Source organism: Dermochelys coriacea, chromosome 12, assembly GCF_009764565.3.
Source record: "Dermochelys coriacea isolate rDerCor1 chromosome 12, rDerCor1.pri.v4, whole genome shotgun sequence".
Taxonomy (NCBI): domain Eukaryota; kingdom Metazoa; phylum Chordata; order Testudines; family Dermochelyidae; genus Dermochelys; species Dermochelys coriacea.
The window spans coordinates 25,063,160-25,089,978 of record NC_050079.1 but is presented as its reverse complement, the minus strand read 5'-3'; the positions used below and the strand labels follow the sequence as shown (position 1 = coordinate 25,089,978).

Here is a 26,819-nt window from a genome sequence, read left to right as displayed (position 1 = left end):
CAAGGTGACAGTAACCTTAATAGCTCCTTGGTGGCCAAGACGGTTCTGGTTTTTGATAGCTCTCCAGGTGGCCTCCCAGCCATGCATTCACTTAGACACCTCAACACCTACTGTCACTGAAGGGGGCAAGATCAACCACCCCAACACAGCATCCGACAGCCTGTCTTTTGGATGGACAAAGGACTTTTAGAGAAATCCTGCTCAAACGAGGTCCAAACTGTCCTCCTCAGTAGCAGTTCTCCATATTACAGATGGAGATACTGAGTCACAAATAGGTTAAATGAGTTGTACTAGGTGACAAAGCAAGGCCTATTCAGCTAAACCCTTGAGCACGTGCTTAAGTCCATCCCTTTTCTGCAAAGCATAAATTTACACCCTACTGAATGCCAAATGAAGATATGTTTAAATTCTTTGCTGAGTAGGAATGGATTTAAGTAAGTTCTTAGTTGCTTTGTTGAATCAATTCACAGATCTCTCAGATCTGAAAATAGAACCCAGATCGTCTTATTCCCAGCCTTCTGCTTTAACAATTGATTAGACCAGCTTATCTGTCTTGAGCTTTTGTGTTTGATCTAGTGTAGTTTCAAGTCACCTTCTGTACGTCATCTTAAAGTTTTATCTTGGCTGGTATAACTTTGTAGTAATTAGAGATCTAAAGTCTTTTGCTTCTCATTACCTGTTCTCCAGAAGGACTCTAGCCAAGCTATCCTTAACTATGCCAGCAGCCACAAAATCACTGCTAGATGTTACTGGAAGATGACACTAGCATGTGTGATGACAGTGTCAGACAAATCTTGAAAAAGTCTTTCCTCCAATTTGTTCCTGTTCTGGTGTTTTTTGGCATCAAAGCTTTAATCTACATGTAGTATCAATTTGAAAAATAATCCCAGTTAAAAAACAGTACAGTAAATTCAGAGTGAGTTTTCTCTTACCTGCCAAAATTCAGTGTTTTAGTTTGTTTGTCCCAGGACATTAGAGAATATCAGTTATGAGATATTCAGAACTCCCTACAGCTATGTCTGCCATGTTAGGATCTGGTCTCGTCCTGCTCTGAATTCATGCTTTCCATTTGCTTTTCTTCATGGACTTTTAACTTCCTACATTTTTAACGAGAGCACAGTATAAGATGTTCCACATACACACATGCACAAAAAGCAGCATCTAAGTGATTGCAAATTATTCACTGTTTCTTTTCTGAAGCCTCAGATCTTTCTTCAAGTTGGAAAGGTAGAGGGAAGAAAAAGGGTAGAACTACTGTTCCATTAGCATTTGTGTAAATGACATAGCAGGAAACTTAATATGCAAAGTAATATACAAATAATAAATAATTACACCTTTCGTGTGTCAAAACAAGAATAATTGTTCACATGGGAACCACAGGTTTTTGTTTGTTTGTTTGTTTTTTTTACTGTGACTGGGTATGGTTTTGATACATAACTATCTGAATTTTAGCCAATCATATAATACATTCAGAAATTACAATAATACATTCGTAATCTGCTTTTAAATTTGTTTTGTTTTGTTTTGAGTGATTACTGAATTCCATGAATCTGAGTTCAGGAATTTCTTGTTACTCTTGACCTTTAATACATAGTTACTGTATGCATAAATGTGTGACATAATTGTCTTAAAATTTGCAGGCAATAATTTGTTATTAGTATTTACATACAAATATATAAATACCTATAGAGAGATAAGGATTCTAAGGATCACATTTATATAATCATATAGCTTTATTCTTTCTGCATCTGAAAGCTACTTATGTCTATTTCTGAAGGGAAAATATCTTGTAAGGATTGTTTTTAGGAGGTTCTCACTGGTAGTTTATAGAATGACAATTAACAGAAAGGAGTCCATGTCTTGGGTGAGCCTTAAATATGTGTTTTTACGCTGTAAACACAGTATGCGTCTACAGAATGCTCACATTTTTAATTGTGCTAGTTTGATGATAGCTGAGAGAAGGACTTTATAATAGATTTACGCATTCTGTATCGATACCAGCTTTTCAGATGTTTTTCTTTTCTGAGTTAGGACATTATTGTTCATAACAAATACATGTATTCGTATTAAATAGCCAGAATATAAACTTCTCTTGAAACTTTAGAATTGGTAATAACAGAAATAGATTGGGTTTTTTATTTAAACTTACAGTGTAGATTTTATTTACAACTGAATATTTAACAGTGTATTGGTTGAGGCCTACAGGCTTGAAATTGCACTTCTATGACTTTAAGCATCCCATCTTTGACACCTTGTATCCTGCTCCCTTTTCTTTGCTATTTTTTAACTTACTGCAACAGATGAGGGGTTCTTAAACCATCTGTTAACCTTTTTCCCCATTTTTTTAAAACATGTAGAGTCGCTCCAGGCAAGAAGACCCAGAGCAAGCTAGATTGAAGCAAAAAGCAAAGGAGGTAAGCAGAGCTAGAGATCATTACACTTGACATTTCAAGGCTTGAACATATTAATTTTTTATGCCTTGCTACTTGTATATCGTTAATAAAAATCTGACTAAAACTTTTAGGATGTATTTGTTGCTTTGCCTTTGATCTTAATGTTTGCAAACTAATACATTAATACATGTGAAGCCTAAGGAGATTTTATAAGAGAATATTTCCATACATTACATTTTCATTTCCATTTTAGGTAGCTGTAGCTTTTGTTGGGTTGTTGATGATGACAGCGGCATTAGATTTTGGTGGAAAATATATGTCTTTGTCTTTCTGTAAAGTGTCACTTCCTAGAAATGTGTTACTTTAATTACTAGTTTTTGTTTTTGTAACAATTAATGTTTTTCAGCTTGATATTTTATTCAGTCATCATTCTTAGTTCCTGTAATCTAAAAATCATCAAATAACTGCATTTGAAGTTTTGATATTATAGTTGAAGGGTCCAATTCTGTGAGGTGTTGAGCATCCTTAACTCGCACTGAATTAAGGAGCCTGCCTCTTGCTTATGGTTACCCTATGTACTTAAAAGGATCAAGTCATAACTTTATTTAGAAAGACATAAAATATCTCTCTGTTAAATGCAATTGTTATTTAAAAAACCAGTATCAATAGGATACCTAGCAAACCCCAATCCCGGTTAGCTGAAGTTAAATTCCATTAATTGTATTAAGTCCATTAGGAGATAATATATACAGAGATATTTGTTTGACAAATATTTTACCTATTTCCCTGTTTTTTCTGTTTTATATTTGCTCTGTGTGGTCAGTATTTTATAATTTCCATAGCTAAACAGATCTCATGTATATATGGTGAGAATCAAAAAAGCTTCTCTTTTTTGAAGTACATAGATGAAAAGTATATTAATTTCTTCCATAACATGAATTACTGTGAATAGATATGAAATATATCTTCATATAAGAAGAAATGTCAAAAAGAGTTCATTTAAACTTTTTGCCATGGGTCACTGCCTGTCTGGACTAAGGATTTTGAAAATATTTTGAAAATTTCACTAATCAGCTACTTTCCTGGAAAAGCCCTGGAATTGTCATATCAGCTACCACCAAAGATACCCAGGCATACATACAAAAAGAAAATCAGTTTTGAAAATGTGTAAAAATAATTGAAGGTAAGGTAATCAAATGTAGCAAAACAGGCTGTTGAGATAACAACAAAAGCTATTCTACCGTTGAAAGTGAGAATGAGGCACTGAGACATTTGTAGTTTATACTGCCTGCAAAGCTAAGATAAGTATTAGATTTAATTATTTTTTAATTATTTTGTTGTTGTAAGTAAACTATCTTAGAAATATTTGCCGTTCGTTGGTGGTATGGTGTCATAATCTCTCATTGAGTGCTCTTATTATTAGTTAATTGGAAGGAAAAATGATGATCTCTTTTAGTAAAAATGACAGGTTTCAGAGTAGCAGCCGTGTTAGTCTGTATTCGCAAAAAGAAAAGTAGCACTTGTGGCACCTTAGAGACTAACAAATTTATTAGAGCATAAGCTTTCGTGAGCTACAGCTGCATCCGAAGAAGTGAGCTGTAGCTCACGAAAGCTTATGCTCTAATAAATTTGTTAGTCTCTAAGGTGCCACAAGTACTCCTTTTCTTTTTTAGTAAAAATATGTGTTTTAGCAAGTAATCAGCCTGAAATACGATGAATTCTTTATAGCTGTGCTGAAAGACTTACTGTCTAGCAGATTTGGTTGCTTTTGCTCTGAGCAACTGCAATGAGCATCTCTTTTTCTTACTGTGAAATATTCAAAGTAATTTTGATATATATTGCATTTCTTGATCCACTAGGGGGAGTGATGCTGTACAGACCTGTGAATAGAAGAAAATGTTAAAAAAATAATAATCTTGCTTTATTATTGAGTTAGCAAGTATTTTGGTGGTAATCTAATTATTACCGCTCAGATCAAACTGCTGTGTGACTTTAAAATAGTAATTGTTCCTGAATATGGTAATTTGTTGGAATGAACAAATGTAGAATGAATACCAGGTTTTCTGTTTCAGAATGCTGCACCCTGTTCTTTTGTACAATAGCCCTGTCTTGTTTCCACCCTTCTAATGAAAGTGCATAATTTTCTGGCTCTCTCCCTCTCTCTGAAGTTGAATTTCATTCTACATATTTAAAACCATATGACTATAAGATAAGACTGATTTTTCAGTAATTAGGGTTCTGAATTTTTTTCTTCCGTTTACTGAGTGTCTTTTCATCTACAAATATTTAAATATATTTAATATATATTTAAAATATATTTTGCAATGAATGTCCCCAAAAGGGGTGGAGAGTACAAAAAGAAAGTAAGAGTGTATTTTAGTTTAGGGTGGGTTTTTTTTTCCATATAGTTTAGTTGGATCAGTTGCTGAATGAATACTGACACTGAATACAGTTGCATTGGTGCTACTGAGACAAAACGACTGACTTTGCAATACAAAGAATGATATACTAGCCAGATGGTAGTTGAGGCTTTATATTATCTGAAATTAAAGACTTTGAATTAACTTTTCAAAAAAGTCTCAGTTTTATAACTTCTCTGCCAGCTGGTCTACTCTTAAATGTGCAGATGATCTCTATTCAAGAGGAGATTTGGGTCTCCCTCCAGGTTTTTTAAATTATGAAGGTGATATTGTTAGATTTATGAAAATTAGCGGAATTGAAATCAATATTTCCCTAATCTATAAAAATGACTTGAATGTTGAATTTTAAAAACACTTGTTGCTCATTTGCCGTTCTGGCTGGTGGCTAGACACTATTATGTAGTCAGATATGCTGAGGACACCTAAGTCTCCTATATTATGCACAGCGCTTTGCAGCTTAGTCTTATTTCCTGGATAGTGTTGGCATTTGTGAAGCATAATGGACGTTTTATGCTTGCAAGTCATAAATTTGCTCTTCTTTTGATAAAGATTTGAGAATTTTACCATTATCTGGAAGGGTTCTCAGTCTTTGTAAATGTATAATGTTTCAGGGCTGTTGATATACCTGTATTTGAAGGGCGACACTAGCCAGCATATTCCTTTTATTACCCACACAAACATTCTGACATTATCTCTTCATTCTCATTTGTAGGGTGATCAGGACTGGGCTCTGGATCCATCCCAGGTAAACTCAGAGTCCAAGTGGGTGGAGACTTTAGAAGCAAAGAGAAGTCCCAGGTGTGGGCACTAGAAATAGACAATGATGTGCAGAGAATGGGACCAATGGGGGAGATGAGAGAGAAGTGTATGAGGGAAGAAAGGTGAAATCTGAAAGGAGTGGCTTAGCGATGGTTTATGGAGAAGACAAATCTAAAGAATGAAATATCTAGTTTTAGAATTGGGAAGAAAGATATCAAAGTTTAGGAAAAAATTGTAATAGGAAGAGATAAGGGAAGGAAAAAATAAATAAAAGCAAAGGGTACAGGTTCTAAAACTTCCTTTTATGCTCAGGACCTCTGGACAGTCGCATCTTTTTTAAACCAAATTAGCACGAACTAGTTTTAAATTTGGTTAAAAAAACTTATTAAACATAACTAACCTAGTTATACATAGCCTTACTGTGGACACTATCTATAACACTGAGGCTTTATCTACACACAGGCTTGCACTTTTTTAGTTCTACTGATGCAAACTCCTATGGTGGTCGCTCTTATTTTTGTTTGAGTGGTCTATTTAGATTTAGTTTAAGCCTGTTCCAAATTGATTTAAGCTAAATGAAAATAAGTGTTTACACAAGGGTTTACACTTGTTTAACTTTCAATTAAAATTCATGCCTTCATTAAACTGGTGCAACTCTCCTTGTCGACAGGGACAAGATAGTGATCAGTCAGTGTATTTTAATATTAAACCTATTTAACAAAGTGATGCAACATTATCTTTAAGCTAGTTTATTGCAAGAAAAATGTTCCTCTTCACTTGTATACTGAGCTACATGAATATTTAAACCTAGGCTACATTCTGAAATAAGAAAGATACAGTGTGATTGTCAGTTGAACCAGTACAAGGAGTAGCAACATTTGTGGACAACATTTACTTTTTATTACATTGTTAAACCTTTCAAAATCAAATTTTAAAAAATATGATGGCAATTGTTCAGTCAGTTGAAAGAATGGAAAGTCAACTACAAATATGTATTAGAGAAATGAGTTCTCTAACATCCATAAAAAGGGTTCATTAAATAGGACATAAAAAAGACTGTATAACTGCTAGCAAGATTAGAGAAAGATTAGGAATAATTAAGTCAGCATCTAGTAAATAATAATATAAATGGTTTCAAAGAAAGACAGAGCAGGTGAGATCCTGAGCATCCTTTCTGTTATGGACAACTTGCTATATGTTCAGTGTCCATTAACTGAAATGCCTATTTAGGCTGAAAGTGAAGTAGCTGAGTTGGTTCATCCTAATAGATTAACTAGGTTAAAATCTTTGTGTCATCACTAACAAAGGATATTACATAGTAATAAAAACTTAAAGTAGACACCATAAACACAGTATAGTAGGGCATGTGTCCAGAGTCCAGATCAATTTAGATAACCCCCAGTCAGAATCTGGTCTCAGAGGCACTGTACTCCATGGGTGTGAAATCTTGGCCCCATGGAAGTCAGTGGCAAAACTTCCATTGATTTCAGTAGGGACAGAATTTCTCTTTGAGTGTGCTTCAGGGATATTATCCTTATCTGTGCCAGCAGCTCACCTTTTTAATATTTGCACAGTAGTACCAATACATCTGAAATGAAAAAGCTCTTCCAGGGCATTTGTTGAGGATGGGACAATGGTCGTGTCATACACGCAGCCCTTAGTAAAGCTCTCTCTGCTGGGCATTCACCAGGTTGCTGTATCTGTCCCAGTCCACTGGACCAATGTGCTATAAGCTTCCCTTGATTTGAGTAGGTTTCAATACCGGCTTTCCTTGGCCTGTCTGGCACATTTCCAGGGCACAGGCTGTCCCCATTGCAGAAATGGAGCTACATGAGCCATCTGTCCTGCACCCCCAGGACCAGTGCTGATCCCTCAGTTGCCCCATAACTTAAGCATACCCTTTCCCCGGACTTGAGCCATGTGGATGCTCTGGGTTTATAGTTCACCTCTTCAAGGGCATGTGATAGTGAAGCAGACAAGCACACGCAGATAGACTTTCACAGGAGTTTAAAATAAATTACTCTTTACTTAACATAAGGATACACAGATCTACAGAGCTGAAAGAATGGAAAGTCAACTGCAAAATGCAATTTTCCTGCCTCAGTTTCTTCACCACTCAGTCCTTCTTTGGGCATAGGCTAGAGTCCTGTAGAGAGTCCAGGATCTTTCCTCTTCTCTGTCCTCCAACATATAGCTTCTCATTATGGAGTCTCTCTCTCACCCCGCCCACCCTGAAAAAAATGACCAGTAACAGTCCCTTACTTTGTCAGGTGACTTCCTGCTCAGTTTCATTTCAAAATCCCCGACTGGGTGATCTGTTGTGTAGTTACCACTCCTCTAGAGTTCAGACAAAAAGTCTTGTTTACCTTGAGCATCAGTTGTCTCTTTGTCCAAGGGTGCACCTTTTAAATGGATGATTGTCAAAGGATATTTCTACAGTGCAATTAAACACCTGAGGCTGGCCCACGCCACCTGACACGGGCTCACAGGGCTTGGGCTAAGGGGCTGTTTAATTGATATGTAGGCGTTTGGGCTCGGGCTGGAGTCTGAGCTCTGGGACCCTGCAAGGGAGGAGAGTCCCAAGGCTCAGGCTTTAGCCCAAGTCTGAACATCTTCACTGTAAATAAACAGCCCTTTAGCCTGAGCCCCACAAGCCCCCAGCTGGCATGAGCCAGCCTCGGGTTTTTAATTTCAGTCTAGAGATACCCAAAGTTTAACCCTCTATTAGCCCTGTGCCAGGTGCAAGAATTTCTCCTGCTGCCTTTGTGGGATTTAGCTCAGCATGGAGGCAAAAGTCAGTAGAGAAGACAAAGATTAGCCTTACAGTCAAAACGGAGTTTTCACTCCGACCCAGATACAGAGTGTCCTCAATATCAAACAGATTTGTTTTATATTCATTTTCTCCTCCCTCCCTCTGTGAAATCGACGGCCTGCTAAACCCAGTTTTGAGTTCTATCCCTGAGGTTTTGAGTTCTATCCTTGAGGCGGCCATTCAGTTTCTCGCAAAGCCACCCCCTTTGCTGATTTTAATTCCCTGTAAGCCAAACCTGTAAGCCATGTTGTCAGTCACCCCTCCCATCAGGGCAACAACAGACAATCGTTCCGCGCCTTTTTTCTGTGCAGACGCCATACCACGGCAAGCATGGAGCCCGCTCAGATCACTTTGGCAATTAGGAGCACATTAAACACCACACGCATTATCCAGCAGTATATGCAGCACCAGAACCTGGCAAAGCGAAACCGGGCGAGTAGGCAACATCAGCGCGGTTATGAGAGTGATGAGGACATGGACACAGACTTCTCTCAAAGCACGGGCCCTGCCAATGTGGTCATCATGGTGCTAATGGGGCAAGTTCATGCAGTGGAACGCCGATTCTGGGCTTGGGAAACAAGCACAGACTGGTGGGACCGCATAGTGACGATTCCCAATGGCTGCAAAACTTTCGCATGCGTAAGGGCACTTTCATGGAACTTTGTGACTTGCTTTCCCCTGCCCTGAGGCGCAAGAATACCAAGATGAGAGCAGCCCTCACAGTTGAGAAGCGAGTGGCAATAGCCCTGTGGAAGCTTGCAATGCCAGACAGCTACCGGTCAGTCGGGAATCAATTTGGAGTGGGCAAATCTACTGTGGGGGCTGCTGTGATGCAAGTAGCCAGCGCAATCAAAGATCTGCTGATATCAAGGGTAGTGACCCTGGGAAATGTGCAGGTCATAGTAGATGGCTTTGCTGCAATGCTTTGCTCTAACTGTGGTGGGGCCATAGACAGAACCCATATCCCTATCTTGGCACCGGAGCACCAAGCCAGCGAGTACATAAACCTCAAGGGGTACTTTTCAATAGTGCTGAAAGCACTGGTGGATCACAAGGGACATTTCACCACCATCAACATGGGATGGCCGGGAAAGGTACATGACACTCGCATCTTCAGGAACTCTGGTCTGTTTCAAAAGCTGCAGGAAGGGACTTTCTTCCCAGACCAGAAAATAACCATTGGAGATGTTGAAATGCCTATAGTTATCCTTGGGGACCCAGCCTACCCCTTTATGCCATGGCTCATGAAGCCATACATAGGCAGCCTGGAGAGTAGTCAGGAGCTGTTCAACTATAGGCTGAGCAAGTGCAGAATGGTGGTAGAATGTGCATTTGGATGTTTAAAAGCGTGCTGGCGCAGTTTACTGACTCAGTTAGACCTCAGCAAAACCAATATTCCCACTGTTATTACTGCTTGCTGTGTGCTCCACAATATCTGTGAGAGTAAGGGGGAGACGTTTATGGCGGGGTGGGAGGTTGAGGCAAGTCTCCTGGCTGCTGGTTATGCACAGTCAGACACCAGGGCAGTTAGAAGAGCACAGGAGAGTGCGGTGCACATCAGAGAAGCTTTGAAAACCAGTTTCATGACTGGGCAGGCTGCAGTGTGAAAGTTCTGTTTGTTTCTCCTTGATGAAATCCCCCGCCCCTTGGTTCACTCTACTTCCTTGTAAGCTAACCACCCACCCCTCCTCCCTTCGATCACCGCTTGCAGAGGCAATAAAGTCATTGTTGCTTCACATTCATGTATTCTTTATTAATTCATCACACAAATAGGGGGATAATTACCAAGGTAGCCCATGAGGGGTGGTGGAGGAGGGAAGGACAAGGCCACACAGCACTTTAAAAGTTTAAAACTTATTGAATACCAGCCTTCTGTTACTTGGGCAATCCTCTGGGGTTGAGTGGCTGGGTGGCCGGAGGCTCCCCCACCGCGTTCTTGGGCGACTGGGTGAGGAGGCTATGGAACTTGGGGAGGAGGGCGGTTGGTTACACAGGGGCTGTAGCGGCAGTCTGTGCTCCTGCTGCCTTTCCTGCAGCTCAGCCATACGCTGGAACATATTAGTTTGATCCTCCAGCAGCCTCAGCATTGAATCCTGCCTCCTCTCATCACGCTGCCACCACCTTTCAGCTTCAGCCCTTTCTTCAGCCCGCCACTTAACTCTCCTCATCCCGCCACCTCTCGTCCCGATCATTTTGTTCTTTCCTGCACTCTGACATTGTCTGCCTCCATGCATTTGTCTGTGCTCTGTCAGTGTGGGAGGACAGCAAGAGCTCAGAGAACATTTCATCGCGAGTGCATTTTTTTCACCTTCTAATCTTCACTAGCCTCTGGGAAGGAGAAGATCCTGTGATCCTTGAAACACATGCAGCTGGTGGAGGAAAAAAAAAGGGACAGTGGTATTTGAAAAGACACATTTTATAGAACAATGGATACACTCTTTCACGGTAAATCTTGCTGTTAACATTACATACATAGCACATGTGCTTTCGTTACAAGCTTGCATTTTGCCTCCCCTCACCGCGTGGCTAACAGCGGGGAACATTTCTGTTCAGCCATAGGCAAACAGCCCAGCAGGAACGGGCACCTCTGAATGTCCTCTTAAGAAAAGCACCCTATTTCAACCAGGTGACCATGAATGATATCACTCTCCTGAGGATAACACAGAGAGATAAAGAACGGATGTTGTTTGAACACCAGCAAACATACACTGCATTGCTGTGTTCTACAGTGATTCCCGAGTACGTGCTACTGGCCTGGAGTGGTAAAGTGTCCTACCATGGTGGATGGAATAAGGCTGCCTTCCCCAGAAACCTTTTGCAAAGGCTTTGAGAGTATATCCAGGAGAGCCACAAATGCCAGGGCAAATTAATCATTAAACATGCTGGCTTTTAAACCTTGTATAGTATTTTAAAAGGTACACTCACCAGAGGTCCCTTCTCCGCCTGGTGGGTCCGGGAGGCAGCCTCGGGTGGGTTCGGGGGGTACTGGCTCCAGGTCCAGGGTGAGAAACAATTCCTGGCTGTCGGGAAAACCGGTTTCTCCACTTGTTTGCTATGAGCTATCTACAGCCTCCTCATCATCGTCTTCCTCGTCCCCAAAACCTGCTTCCGTGTTGCCTCCATCTCCATTGAAGGAGTCAAACAACATGGCTGGGGTAGTGGTGGCTGAACCCCCTAAAATGGCATGTAGCTCATCTTAGAAGCGGCATGTTTGGGGCTCTGACCCGGAGCGGCCGTTCACCTTAGGCTTGCCTCAGCTCCTTAAGTTTTACGCGGCACTGCTTCAGGTCCCTGTTATGGCCTTTGTCCTTCATGCCCTGGGAGATTTTCACAAATGTTTTGGCATTTTGAAAACTGGAACGTAGTTCTGATAGCACGGATTCCTCTCCCCATACAACGATCAGATCCCGTACCTCCCGTTCGGTCCATGCTGGAGCTCTTTTGTGATTTTGGGACTCCATCATGGTCACCTCTGCTGATGAGCTCTGCATGGTCACCTCTGCTGATGAGCTCACAGTACCCCAAATTCGATCCAGCAAAACTGATTTCAGCGCTAATTCCCTTGTCAGGGGTGGAGTAAGGAAATCTATTTTAAGAGCCCTTTAAGTCGAAAAAAAGGGCTTCATCATGTGGACGGGTCAGGGTTACATCGATTTAACGCTGCTAAATTCGACCTCAACACCTAGTGTAGACCATGGCTTACTGAATTCCACCGAACTGTTCACACACATACATGTTTGAAATATCAGGGACCAAGACTCTTCATAGCATCTCTTGCAAGGACAGAGTTGTAAAATAAAAGAACTGTTTGGTTGGAGGGTAAGGCATGACATTGCAGTTCCTATTCAGGAATGGGAGTTTTGACAATAGAAGTCAAAATGCCAAGGATCAAGAGGAAGGTCCTAATCTCTTTCCAGCCAAGACTTGTGAAGCAGGAAAGACTGGTTTAGACAAGAAGTGGATTAATTGGGGGTGAGCATAAAGAGCGAGCTTTTTTGCCTTCCCTTTACCCCAAAGTTTTCCCAAGCTGAAGATTGCCCCTTTCAGTCCAGGAAAAATCTAAACTACATCCAGTCTATTTCAATAAACCACACTACTTTTCCCTAGAGAGAACAATGGAGGTGATCCATAGTTGGAGATGGGTTTTTATCTTCCTAAGAATCATCCAGTGTTGATCACTGCAACAGACAGGATACTGGTCTTGATGAGCTTAATGGTCTGATCTGTTTTATAAAATCCTGTATTATACCCATGTAGTGCACATAGATCTTTGTGCAGAGTGAAACAATTTATCCTACCTCTTAAATGTTCATTTTTTGTGGGACACTGATTGTAGTTCTATTGTAGTTAATCTTTTAGAAGTTAATTTTACTTCTAATTATCTGTATTGGTACAAACCCGTGTTAGATCTTTCTTAGTGAAAAAACTATGTTTTGAGATTTGGTATCCCTTTAGAATAGGGATCTGAAAAAAAAGTTCCTATTGTTTACATATGTGTATTTAAACTATAATATAGAAACTATAAATGCTTCACATTTTAATTGATACCATCACTGGCATCAAATGCCATTGTTAACTAAATGTGATGAGAAATATCATGTAGTGTCAATTGGTACTAACATTTAGAATGTCTTGTTTCGGTGGTATCAGTCTATCATGATTTTCCAACTCAAGAAATATTACATTTACAAAAGCTGCAGACAGCAATATCAATTAAGACAGATATTTCCTGTGAATACTAATTCCTTTGAATACTAATTATGTTTTTTTAAAAATCTGTATGGTTGAAGAATTAAAAATGTTTACGCAGATGGTCACATCAAATTTGATTATCCATATTTTTGCTATGAATAAATGTATTTATTAATCAATAGTTTATTTCAATTAACAGGATAACAGCTGGAACAATATAAGTGGAAAATTAGTATCCTTATGTAAACATTTTTTGCCCTAATCAGTTTTCCTATTATTTAAACTTTAAGAATTAATTCTTAAGATTCATGCAAAGTTTTAAAATTAGAGTCTCAAAAAGTATTTCTACCAATTAAACTTGATTTTTTTTTACTGTACATATTTGAAGGACAGGCCCTTATTGTTGAGGTTTTCCCTCATTACAAAACTGTAGCTACACTAATACAAAAAAAAAAGTGTAGACAAAGCCTTAGATTTAGTTCTAGAAAAGTAGACACAATCCCAGGTATTTGAGCACTCAATCCTGTGATGTATATTTAATATCAACATTTTATTGTGCTTATAGCAGTGTTATCCAGTGGATGGAGAACAGGATGCCTGGGCTCTAGTCTCTCTCTCTGGACTAATTAGATTCTATCCATGATTATCATATGGTGTCACGCTTCTTAGAATATATATATATGCTATTTAAAGCTCCAAAATACAAAGACAATAGCCATATTAATAAAACATTTTGATGAGTTCCTTGTAATAACTGATAGGCTTCCAAGGGAGATGTGAAATCCCCGTCAATGGAGGTTTTTAAGAACAGGTTGGACAAACATCTGTCAGGGACGGTGTAAGTTTAAGCACAGGGGGACGAACTTGACTTCTCGACGTCCCTTCCAGCCCTACATTTCTACGATACTGGCAATTATTTTTATCCCAGAACAGGCATAGGTGAGAGGTGTCCTCGTGGGAAATAGGAAACTCTTAAGCTAAGTAGAAATGTTGTGACTAAAGCAATGTTTACATAAAGTACAAAATTCAGTTACTGCAAACCTAGTTCTGTAAGAAATAGTTTTTAAAAAGTCTAATATAAACATTCATTTTAATTTATCATATGGTCACATGTACCATACTTTAAATATTTGCACAAACATGTCTAATAAAAATATGATGTGAAATATTTTACTATCCAGTGATCAATATGGTACCAAGCTAAAAGAATCCAAATACCATAAATTGGTTTATATTTAAAAATATAACTTAATTCTATGTCCTGATAAATTACGCTTACATTTCTTTTGTTTATTATTTGTATACCACCAGAATATAATGGAATTATCATACCTCCTGCTGACACATTTTTAGTCTCTTTAGTACAGGGCCCAGATAGAAAAGTTTATCCCCAGTCCACCCTGACACTCCTGATACATAGTGGAAACCCCCTCTACCTGATAATAGACTGAAAACAGAGGTATCTGTTCTAACATTCTACAAATAATGGTCATTATTTGGCAATTTATATACTTGGCATATACTTAGTAGAGTAGACTGAAGTTTTCTGTGGCAAATGCTATAATCATCTCCAACCAGCAGGTGAAAGATGGACAAGGATACAGGGGCAGAGTTAAGCTTGGTGTTCAAATCTTTATAGCAGTCATTGAGACTTTTTTACAATGTTAGTGTTTCAAAGAACAATTTAACTTCAACCTTCGTTCTGTCAGAACAGGTGTAGAGTGGTTTTTTTTTTGTTTGAGATCATAACAACTTTTCCTTGTGCATCTCATAGTGATTTATGAAACATTAATGAATTAATCTTCACAACGCTTCTGTAGAATATTCTCTTATTTAACAGATGGGTAAATGAAGTAGAGAGAAGTTATGTGATTTGATATCCAGTATGTCTGTCTCTGTAGCTGTATACAATAGTCTTCCCATGTGGCTCTCCAACAGGAAACCCTGCACAACAGGATTTGGCCCTTAATTATTACATTTTTGAGGCTATATATTCCTATAAACATTTGTAAAAGTTAGTTTTGTTATCATTAGTTTTGGCACAGGTATTTTTAGTAAAAGTCACGGCCAGGATGTGGGCAATAAACAATAAATCATGGAAGCCAGAGACCCGCCGTCCGGGGTGAAGTCACGGAGGTCACGTAAAATCACGGAATCCGTGACTGACTTATAACCTTAATAATCATCAATATCAGTCAGTTTAACCCAATAAAATATTAACTACTATTGGTTAGATTACAGGTTGTAATAAGGGTAAAAGTTGAAGTATCATTTTCTGTGATTTGTAAAACAGACATTTCTGTTTATATTTAGATGCATGCATAGCTTTCTAATCATACTTAAAATACAAACCAGGCAGCTGATTATTAATGTGTCTGGGGAAGACTAAAGGTGTATTGCTTTCATTTGCTGTTTTTAGTTTAGTCTTTGCATTACAAATATTTTATGTTCTCCATTAAACACTCTACTGATAGGCACATCATCTTAATTGGTTAATGAGAGACCGCTCAGTGTGTTGTTGATAAAAAAAAAAAAGTGCTTGTTTTCACTCTAGTAATACTATTTTTTTTAAAGTAAATAAATTGCATTATTACCATTTCTAATGTAAACAATGTGGTCAGTTTTCCCTTAAATGTGTTTTTACCAGACATGGATTCGAATATCTGTGAAATTTAGATTTCAGATTAGCAGCCGTGTTAGTCTGTATTCGCAAAAAGAAAAGCAGTACTTGTGGCACCTTAGAGACTAAATTTGTTAGTCTCTAAGGTGCCACAAGTACTGCTTTTCTTTTTGTGAAATTTAGATGTCTGAAGGAAAGTCACTCATTTTCTTTGGGTTATTAGGCAGTTCAGGTAACAGTTCATAGGATTTCTTGTTCCTATTTAGTCTTGAATGAATATTGTTGAAGCTTGCGATTAGCTTCCATGTTTTGACTGTGGGGAAGTCATGATGTAAGATGTTTTCCATGTGGAAGGGAAAAACTGGAACAAGGGTGCTATATGTTTGTTCTATTTCTTAACTGACAATGAGCTTCTGTTGACTGAGCTGTTGCTAGTTCTTTAAAATATCTCTCAATATAATGTAGGAGAGAAGAGAAGTGACTGAAAATCATTACTAACTTCTGTGTATAAATGCAACTATAATTAATGACTGTATGATCTTATATGCAGTGTTGTTGTAGCCGTATCAGTCCCAGGATATTAGAGAGACAAGGTGGGTGAGGTTAAATCTTTTATTGAACCAACTTCTGTTGGTGAGAAGGAAAAGCTTTTGACAAGCTCTGTGTAAGCTTGAAAGCTTGTCTCTGTTACCAACAGAAGATGGTACAATAAATATTATCTCACCTACCCTGTATGGGCTTACACAATTAGGAATAAGTGCAAAAATCTAAACAAAACTGTTAAATCTTCTTGGAATTCATATCGTGACTCCTCTACCCCATTCCTTACTACCCTTCACCGTTAGTTTCACAGGTAAGCTTAATTAGATACAAAACAAAAATATTTTGTGCCTTTAAACTAGAAACACAACATGTATATTTTCTGAAGAGCCTTCTTAATCTTTATTTCTGACATGCTATCAGTATTATTACCTTAAATGGGTATTTCACCCTATGTGACCAAAGATTGTATTCACTTGTCAAACCACATGAAAATCTATTAACTCCCTGAAAGATAAGATTAAGAAATATCCATCCTGCAAGAAGTGCTCATAATATCTGGCAAATATGTCAGACAAGTGAAGTAGGCTTTAGGGAGGTGTCAAAGACATAAAATGGGAAATTAGATTGAAATCAGGTGTTAATTGTATTCAGGAACACAGTAGAGATAGAAAATGTTCTCTTGATAAGTAATATGTATGAAATGAATGTGAGATTGATGGGACCAATACAGATTTTATGGGAAATTATGTAATTTCAGATTTTTATTTATTCTCTAACTTTAAACATGTACGTTTTGGTGGTAATTTTAAAAATCTGGTTTAAAAGATGTTGTTTAGAGGCATAATTGATACAGAAGAGGTTTTTTGTTTTCTGAGAACCCACTTCATCGTTTAAAATAGTGGTGTATTGCAGGACTTGCAAACAACATTGGTATTTTAAAACATTTCTGCATGGTATTTTAACACATTTTTAAATAATGTATTACTACTATCCCAGTAGGGAGAGGTGTCTTCTGGAAACCTTTTTTCTGGAGGAGAAGGTAATGTGGACATTTTCTGTCATCCCACTAGTTAGTGCTTTTATTTGTCATTTTATGTTGCATGCTGGTTTTTAGGGCGTGGTTAAATTGTGGGAATATATGGTAACTTTTGTTGTAAGAAGGCCTAAAGTCCTGAGTCAGCACAGTGTATTGTGACATTGGTGTGCATCTGGCTGTGCTACAGAAGCAAAATACTCCCACTGCTGTAGTGTAGTGGTAGAATCTAGGGGATACCTAGTGTGATTTACTAACAGGTACAGATCGGGAAAGTCGCTGAAAGTACATTACTGTCAAAGGTCACTGTCTAGGCTACCTTTGATTCTTTTGACATTTGCAAGCTCCCATTTCAAGACAGATGAAACTAAATACTGAAGATTGATTTTAGTATATTTTAGTATAGATCTATCATTGATGATTGCCAACTCCTCTTACATAAACACCATAAAACTGCTTCTTTGTGGTTTAACAGTGGTTCTTGGAAAAAACAGATGCAGGTGAGGGGGCAGAGATTACCTAGAGAGGACCTCAGGCCGAAAAGACTTTGTCTCCTGTTTTCCTACAGGCACAGTTCCACTCTCCACTATTGAGTCTAAATCAGCTGTGTCCCCATGATACTGTAAGAAAAGTGACAAAGATCACCAAATGTCTGCCAGTTTAGTCCAGCAGGAAATTTTGTTTTCTGATCCCAAAACAGGCAATCGGTGAGACCTGCAGCATCCTAAAAATACAGGTCTTACACTACAGCTAAGAACAAAAGGGGTGAGACAGCCACCAGGAAACTTTAAATATGTGGCGGAGGAGGGGAAACATTCCCAGGGGGTAGTCCTTTGCCTGCCAGGTATGTACTCTCACATCTGAGTGCTCTGCTGCCTCTCCTGCAGTCTATTCAAGATGTGTGCTCCCCCACACTGCTGACTGCAGGGGACAGGGCATTCTTCTTCCACTGTGTAAAAAAAGGAATTGTTACTAGAGTGCCCTCAGAACTTTTGAATCCTGCAGTCATCTCACCAAGTGATCCTCTGACATCATAAGCAAAGTTAGAATCATGCTGGTTCATGCTTGGTGGGAGACTTCTAAGGAACTGTTTAATACTTGTACCTTGATTGACCAGATTGAGGTCAACTCTACACCCCTGGCATTGTGTTAGGGGATATGAAGAATGATCCAGAGCCCACTGATGTTGATGGAAGTCTGTTCACTTCAGAGGACTTTGGATCAGGCCCACAGAGCTGCTGGAGATGTCATGTTTCAGAAAAGAAAAGAGAGCAAGGCAGTTTTTGGTTATGGAAGAATCCATGGCACATTTCATGAAAATAGAGGTGTTTGTTTCAGGGTCTGGGCTAAATTCCAGTGATAGTGATTAAAATATTCCTCTTTACTCCTATTTTAAACTGTTGATTATACTTTTTCACAGCCACTGCATTCTGTCCCCAGAGGTGGCTGCATTTCAATATGTCATGTGGTCCCAATCTATATTTTACCTAATTTAGAGCTGATGTGAGGCTTAATTCATATTTGTAAAGTGCCCTGAGAGAAAGATACTATGTAGGTGCAAATTTTTATTATCCTTTATTTATCTGGTAGTTCTGCTTGTGCTGGGTATAGACATTATTTCAATTTTTTATGGTATATTGTTTTAATAAATTAGGAAATTACTCTTGGTCCCAGGTATTAATGGTAATGTGCAATTTGCTATCAGTTGTGTCAAGTCTTAGTTTCCCAAATTTTGAGCACATTTTTTTTGCTAGATGTGCAAGTGATTTTTCGATAATTTTTCACCAAAAAAAGGGAGTCTTAGTCTTGTTCAAATTCATTAATACAGAACTAGGAGGAAGAAGATCTTCCTTAAAGTCTCGATTTGCTGTGGACAACTGTGGAAATTATTAATGCCAAACCAGGAGTTGTTCTCCTAAAACTATTCGACTTCTCCCCTAGTGCAACTCAAGACTCTTTTGATTGTTTCCATTTATGAAAATTTCTTTCAGGCTAAGATAGGGCAATGTAATACCTGCTTTGACAACCTTGAAAGCTGCTGTTATCTCTATTATACAAATTTCTGAAATTGTCCTAGTTGCATAATTGATGATGGTAAAATTTCTATAATTTGCTCCACTATACTACTAACCTTTCAAGAAATAAATGTACATTTCATAAAAACCCTCAATTAATTTTTAGTGGGGCTGAAGCTGTATAAACACAGACTAAACCTGACAGGCATCAAGACAGGAACACTTAACAATGTGGTAACCATTATCATGCAAATGCTGGAGATGGTAGAATACCTGGTGAAAGATGCAATGACCTGAATGTTTTGCCTAAGAAATTATCTTTTGACCTGTTTGATTCAATGGGTTCACTCTCTTGTGTTCATTTTCCAGTGTCTGTTTTTATTCTTTAAAACAGTTTGAGTCAAATTCTGCTCTTTCTTACTGGTGCAATTCTGGAGTAATTCAAATGATGTCAGTGGAGGTATTTTGGATTTACACCAGTTCAAATAAGAACAGAATTTGGCTGCTTGGTGATGGATTGTATTGTCTCATAGAAGATATTACATATGGACAACTGCCTCTTATTGTTATATAATTTTCTTATTTAAGTACAGTATGGTTTTATATGTATATAAAATCATCCTTGTGTATAAAAGTTGGTGAAAAACCAACCATTTAGATATTCTTGATGTTAGATAAGATCCTATTTTTAATCTCCTATTTAGCACATTTTTTCCAATCACTTTATTTTGGTTTCGTTATATTGAGATGCTTAGAGGAATCTAGAGCTTTCTGATCCACCCAAACTCTTGTAAACCTCAATTTGGTGTGTTTTTTTTTCCAGTTTCACATTTTATTACAACTGTCTTTTGATGATAATGTGCCAGTGTTTGTAATGTATTTTATGAAGTAAAGTCCTTTGGTGAATTGGTTATTGAAACAATAAGCATTTGTGACAGGTTGTTTGCTGAATACTTTCTCTGTGCATATGGCTGATCATAGTTCAGTTGTTCGCAGATTATCAGTTATGCCTTGATGTCAAAAGAGGATACTCTTCAGTCTGTGTTTAAAGCTGCTAGGTACTGTCCTAAGGATGGTTATGTTGAATGAGATCTAAGAGAAGTTAGGAGAAGCTCGCAAATAATAAGTGAAAATGTACTGATAGAACAGAATATTTAAATAGTCTATAGGTTATTTTAACATTTCTGTTCAATCACAATTTCACAAAAAATAACATTATAGATCATGAATCCTCATTGTAACATGACTTTGAGTCATCCAATTGTGTGCTAAAGCAGTTTAAAAATAATTTTTTAATTTACAGCTGTGGAGCTACTGTTACATAAGGACTAGTATTTACACCCCAGTGTTTTTAAAACTGAAGTGGTCCAACTGAGGTTGTCCAACATTGATATGTTGGGGCAGAAGGATATTATTTCTCCAGTTAGAAGAGGAGGATGGGAAGAGTGTTTATTTTGGGGCTCTGCGAGGGTGGGGTATTTGTGGTGAGGTCAATCCACGGTTTTGTCCATTTGATGAGAAACACTGGGATGTAAATAGCAGAGATTATTATGCAACTTTGCTGTGGAAAAACATGTACTAATGTTGGTACCTTCCACCACTGACTGTTGTAGTGCTTTTAAGGTTTTCAGAGCACAAACCAGGAAGTTAATTTAGAATAAAGAATGGAAAATGAATTTAAATCCTACTTCATGTTTTGAGGGTATTTTAGGTGCAAGAGGTATTTGTTGGGGGAAATGTAGTGGGGAGTTGAAAGATTGAGGGAAGTTTATATTTGGGAAGAATTCTGTGACAAGAGGTACAATTTGGATTGTCCAATTTTGTTTTATCAATGCAGATACCATTCTCTAATTTTTATTATGATTATTGATCATCCTTCCATATGCAAAAGACTGAAATTGTGGGAATGTGTGTATATATATACAGACAGCTTTTTATAATGCATAGGACAATAATAACAAAGGTCTAACTACCACACCCATTTTATGTATGTATCTTTGTTGAGGGATTAATTAGGGGTTTTCAAAACTAAGGTTAATGTAACTGCTGCTCTTTAAAATGGAGAAACAAGCAAGAAAACAAATACTGCCCCTTAAGCAGCTGCTTGTTTTGAGTAGGATATCTAGCTACTTTTGGATTTTGGAGAGGTGGTATGGTATGACTTGCGGTTGGAAACCTTGATATATGTCATTATTTATATCTGAAAACAATTATAAGCATAAAACATGAAAAAGAAAAACAGGCTTTACACTGGCTCTCTTACTTTTTTATAGTTTATTTACATGAAATATACATTTTTTTAATGGCATGTTGCTATGCTTTTTGTTGACCATATCTGTACATCAGGACTGACTGCTCATTTCCATTGGCTTGTCATGTTCACTAATTAGAGAACTGCTGCATGATTCACCTTGTTAATTAGAGGGACTTGCACACAAAGCCCCTTCGGGCAGTGAGAAAGAAGAGCCTAGCACTAGTGCCCTGAGAAAGCTACAGCCTGTGAAGTAATTCTTCTCATCTACCTTCTATTTTTTATTTGAAATGAATAAATCATTGAGATTTTCCTTGTGGAGTGAGAATGCAAGAATTCACATCTTTGTAAGATGTAAATTATATGTGATCAATAGAAAGGCATGACTACCGTATTGTACTTATAAGGCTCCCTAATTTGCTACTTGTCAGTATATGAAATATTTTGTCCCCACACTAGTTTTTTGTGCCCTTCATCTGTAGGAGAAATGCATGGTAGCAGTTTTGTTATAGTTATCTCTAAAGATTTAGATTATTTACATCGCAGGCATGTTTCACATTCCAAAATAGAATTTGTGTTTTACTAATGGACTTCAAACACCTCCCCTGAAGTTTTTTGGTGGGGAAAAAAAAGTGGGAGTTTGGCTATTCTCATTCCTAATGCTAATTTTTCCCCACTCTTACATTTGCCAAGTGTAGAATACTTTCATGCCATGTGTTCCTAAGTCAAAAATAGGTATAGAATAAATTAAAATTGTTTTTGTCATGTCAGTTTCACTTGCTCAAAACATGATCCAGACTACAAAAACAGCACAACTATCCCCTACATTCCCCATTCCCCATTTGTTTATAACACTTAAAAATTAGGTCCAGTGACATTCTCTCTAACCACTTGATTAAAATTACTTAATTCAGATAAATGATTTTTAGTAAATTGTGACATTTTTCTCACTTTCTAAAATGATTGTCAATTTAAAGATACCAATTTCCCATTAGAATGGTGTAGTGTTGATATAAAATAAAATCTGGGCATTTCCTTTCTCAAAAGCCTGATTAAAAAAGCTTTTACTAGAATCTGTGGTTAAGTCATATCTTATACACACTTAACCTTTCTACTCATCTCAAGCTTTTGGGCTTGTCTTTACTACCCGGAAGATCAACGCTGCTGTAATCGATGCAGTTGATGTTGATTTAGCAGATGTAGTGAAGCCCCACTAAATTGATGGCAGAGTGCTCTCCGGTTGACTCTGGTACTCCAGGTCCCAGAGAAGACTAAGGTAAGTCAAGCAGAAAGCTTCTCCTGTTGACGCAGCACAGTGAAGATATCGGAGTAAGTTGACCTAAGCTACATCGATTCCAGCTACATTATTCACATAGCTGGAGTAGCGTAACTTAGGTCGACTTACCTTAGTAGTGAAGACAAGCCCTTTCTGGTGTTAACACATGTTCAGTGAAGTTTTGTAAAACCATTTGCAAATATTGCCTTTTAAAAATAGGAAGGTAGTTTAGTTTTAACTGAAGATTGTGTGGGTGAAACCTGGCTCCATTGAAGTCGCTGGCAGAACTCCCCATTGACTTACTGGAGCCAGGATTTTACTGTATAGATCAGACTTCAGTTGACTGCTGTAAAGTAAATAATAGAAACCTAGTTTTACCGTAGTTCTTGGCAAAGTAGCTCTGTAGTAGTTTTTAATTATTTCAAACATCAGAAGTAGTTAAGAGATAGAGTATAAGTAATAGAGGTGGAGGGTTGTGTTACACAGCAAGAAAGCTATAGTTCAGCAATGAAGAACATGGGGGTAAAATTCCAGAGCAGATATCATTGTACTCAAAACCACAAGGTACCATGTACACGAGGAATTTAATTACCCCAGTTATCTGTTGAGTAACACATTTAACCAAACATGCATAATGAAAGAGGTTCTTAAGAAACATAGAAGATTATTTTAAGATTCAAAAAGTGAAGACTCTGACTAAATGAGAAACAATCCAAAATCTACTGGTACTTGTACTGATTTACCTGGGAATGGAGGGAGCAAGAGATAATAATAGAGAAGATTGGGACTGGTACTATGAACTTGAATTCAGCATGCAGATGAACTGTACAAGTGTATTAGAATTCAAGAAAATAAATTTTAAAGACTGAAGAAATCCAGTGAACAAAGTCAAATGGACAGAAGTATTAAAGTCCACCATTCTAGAAGTCATCTGGGAAAACCCGAAAGATACTATAATTAAGGTGCAACAAATTACTGGTACATTTCCTGTGTCAAAGAAGGAATGATGTAAGTAGAAGTTAATGTGGCTGTAAATATGACCACTCAAAGATCTTAAGTTAAAAAGAAATAGTGCTGAAAATAGAAAATCAGGAAGGCAACCAAGCAAAAATATACAAAATTAGTTGCAAGGAAAAACCAATGGCAACCACAAAATAACATGTGTTAATCAAAGGGAATAGGGGAAATGAGAAAAGCATTTATAAATATTTTGGGAATAAAGGAGTACTAGAAAGAAAATCAGCCTATTAATAAATGAAGAGACATACAATTTAAAAAGACTAAAAAAATCTGATAATGAATTCCTTTTTAAAATCTGACTTCAAAAAGATTTTTTAAAAGTAGTTTGGAAAATTACAAATTGAGAATACCCTGACTTTTTTTTTAAAGCTATTGGTAAAGAGCAGTTAAGGAAAGTCTTGGAAAGTTTGTATAGATCTGTTGCTCTGTGGAACTAAGGAACTTAAATGATTGTTTCACTGATATTAGAGAGAGAAGGTGGGTGAGATAATATCTTTTATTGGCCAAACTTCTGTTGGTGAGAGACGCAAGCTTTTAAGCTTACATAGAGTTCTTCTTCAGGTCACTTCATAAAAAGAAAAGGAGAACTTGTGGCACCTTAGAGACTAACAAATTTATTTGAGCATTAGCTTTCATGAGCTACAGCTCACTTCATTGGATGCATCCGATGGCTTATGCTCAAATAAATTTGTTAGTCTCTAAACTGCTACAAGTTCTCCTTTTCTTTTTGCGAATACAAACTAACATGGCTACTCTGAAACAGGTCACTTCATGTTTCACTGATAATTATTTTCTGAAAAATCATGGTTAATGAGCTGAGGTACTTGACTTTAGAAAATCATAGGGAGTACTGGTATACAAAAAAAGACAAGGATGCACTTAGCAATTTTTGTACCATAAATGTAATTTTATATTCTCACTAAAATAATGGAGCAAATGTTAATGGAACCAGAAGTAATAAGCTGCGTGGGTCTATAGCAGTAGTGAATTCTGGTCGCAACCGCTCTAATTAAGGTTCCAAAACAGTATTCAGGTGCTCATTACTTTGTGAAACATTCACCTTCGAGGCTCAAATGTTCCGAGCTTAGTTTCTGCCCAAAGGTGAACTTTTTTATAGTATTAAGCAATAATTTTCAACAGTTTTTGAGTTAGAGGCTCGTGGGAAAGAAAAATATATCTTATCCAGTACAATAAAGTCATGATCTCTTTTGACTAGACCTATAGCCATCATGGCTGACGGACTAATAATTTCATTTAGTCACAGGAATAACATTCGCAAGGGGCAGCATATAGCTTTGTTGTGGAGATAATTATTTTTTATTTGACCACATTATGTTTGCAAATTGCATATAGAACATAGTTAGTATAGCTGGGCATTTTGGGCTATACTTGTTACGTACACATTAAATGGATTAAAAACTGACTAATTAATAGGTCTCAAAATGTAATTGCAAATAATGTATCAAGTGGGTGTGTTTCGAGTGGAGTCCCACAGAGATTGGTTCTTGGCCCTATGCTATTTAATGTTTTTATCAGTAACCTGGAAGAAAACATAAAATCATCACCAGTGAAGTTTGCAGATGACACAAAAATTGTGGCATGGTAAATAATGAAGAGGACAGGTCACTGATTCAGAGCAATGTGGATCACTTGGTAAACTGGGCGTAAGCAAATAATATGCATTTTTAATACAACTAAATATATAGGCACAAAGATTGTAGGCCCATACTTCCAGGATGAGGGACGCTATCCTGGAAAGCACTGACTCTGGAAAAGATTTGGGAGTTAACATGGGCTCCCAGTGTGACACTGTGGCTAAGAAAGCTAATGGGATACTAGGATGCATAAAGAGGGGACTCTTGAGTAGGAGTAGAGAAGTTATTTATCTCAGTATTTGGCGCTGGTGTGACTGCTGCTGGAATACTGTGTCCAGTTCTGGTGTCCACAGTTGAAGAAGGATGTTTATAAACTGTAAATTATTTGATTGATAAATTGTAAACCAGAGTGCCCACAATGATGGATTTCTGGGAAAGGGTATGCTTAAGTTACTGGAGTGTCTTGGGGGGTCAACACTGGTCCTGTTGCTAACCTGTACAGAGAGAGCGAGTCCTGCAAGGTAATGTGTTGCCAGAGGCTGGTGGATTCGGGAAGCTGATCAACAGACGGCACAGACAAGACACTTCATGCTAATGGTAGGTGGTAGTAAGTGTTTCACAATGTTGGGTACCCCTTAAGCATCACATGCCTTATAGTGATAGAGTCAAGGAGCTCAACCTAGCTTAATAAAGAGAAGATCAAGGGGTGACTTGATTACAGGTAAGTATATACATGTGGAACAAATATTTAATAAGGAGCTTTTCAACCTAGCAGAGAAAGGGATAACCTCCATGGCTAGAAGTTAAAGCTAGACAACTTGCACCTTATTTCCAGTCTCAAAATTTTGACAGGTAATTAACCATTGGAATAATTTACCAAGGGTCATGGTTGATTCTCCATCACTGGCAGTCTTTAAATCAAGATTGGATTTAAAAAAAAAAAGAGATGCTGTAGGACAGCATTTCTCAAACTGGGGTCTGCGGAGGGTCCACGAGGGTCCCAGGGGGTCCGCAAGTCATGTCCGGGGCTGCCAGTCCCACTGATCAACTCCTCCCTCCCTCCCTCCTTCCCTGTGCCTCTTGCATGCCGTAGAACAACTCCTCCCACTCCCTCCCAGTGGCTCCTGCATGCAGCAGAATAGCTGTTCAGGGGTGTGCAGGAGGAACTGGGAGGAAGGGTGAAGAGTGGGGACAGGGTGCACTTGGGGGATGGGGTGGGAAAGAGGAGGGGGGGAGCAGATGTGGGGCAGAGGTATAGCTACAGGTGTGCCTGGATGGGCCATGGCCAACCCATTTAACAGTCATGCCTAGCTCCGGCTCTGCTCTGGCCCCAGCTCTGCTCTGGCCCCAGCGCTTGCCCCACCTGGCCCCACCTGGTGCTCCTGTCATG

The 26,819-nt window shown here is 38.1% G+C and overlaps 1 protein-coding gene across 6 annotated transcripts in view; it reads left to right on the top strand.

Annotated features, from left to right (window-relative positions):
* The window catches only part of LOC119841149 (transcription initiation factor TFIID subunit 4-like), a 215,303-nt gene that overhangs the window by 106,345 nt on the left and 82,139 nt on the right, over positions 1 to 26,819 (top strand). For all 6 annotated transcript variants that reach the window (XR_006275011.1, XM_043494760.1, XM_038368297.2 and 3 more), the window contains one exon: positions 2,358 to 2,414. Coding sequence is in view for 5 of the 6 variants with exons in the window: in XM_043494760.1 (XP_043350695.1) it covers positions 2,358 to 2,414 (57 nt within the window). In the remaining variant the exon portion in view is untranslated. The remainder of the gene's footprint in view (positions 1 to 2,357; positions 2,415 to 26,819) is intronic.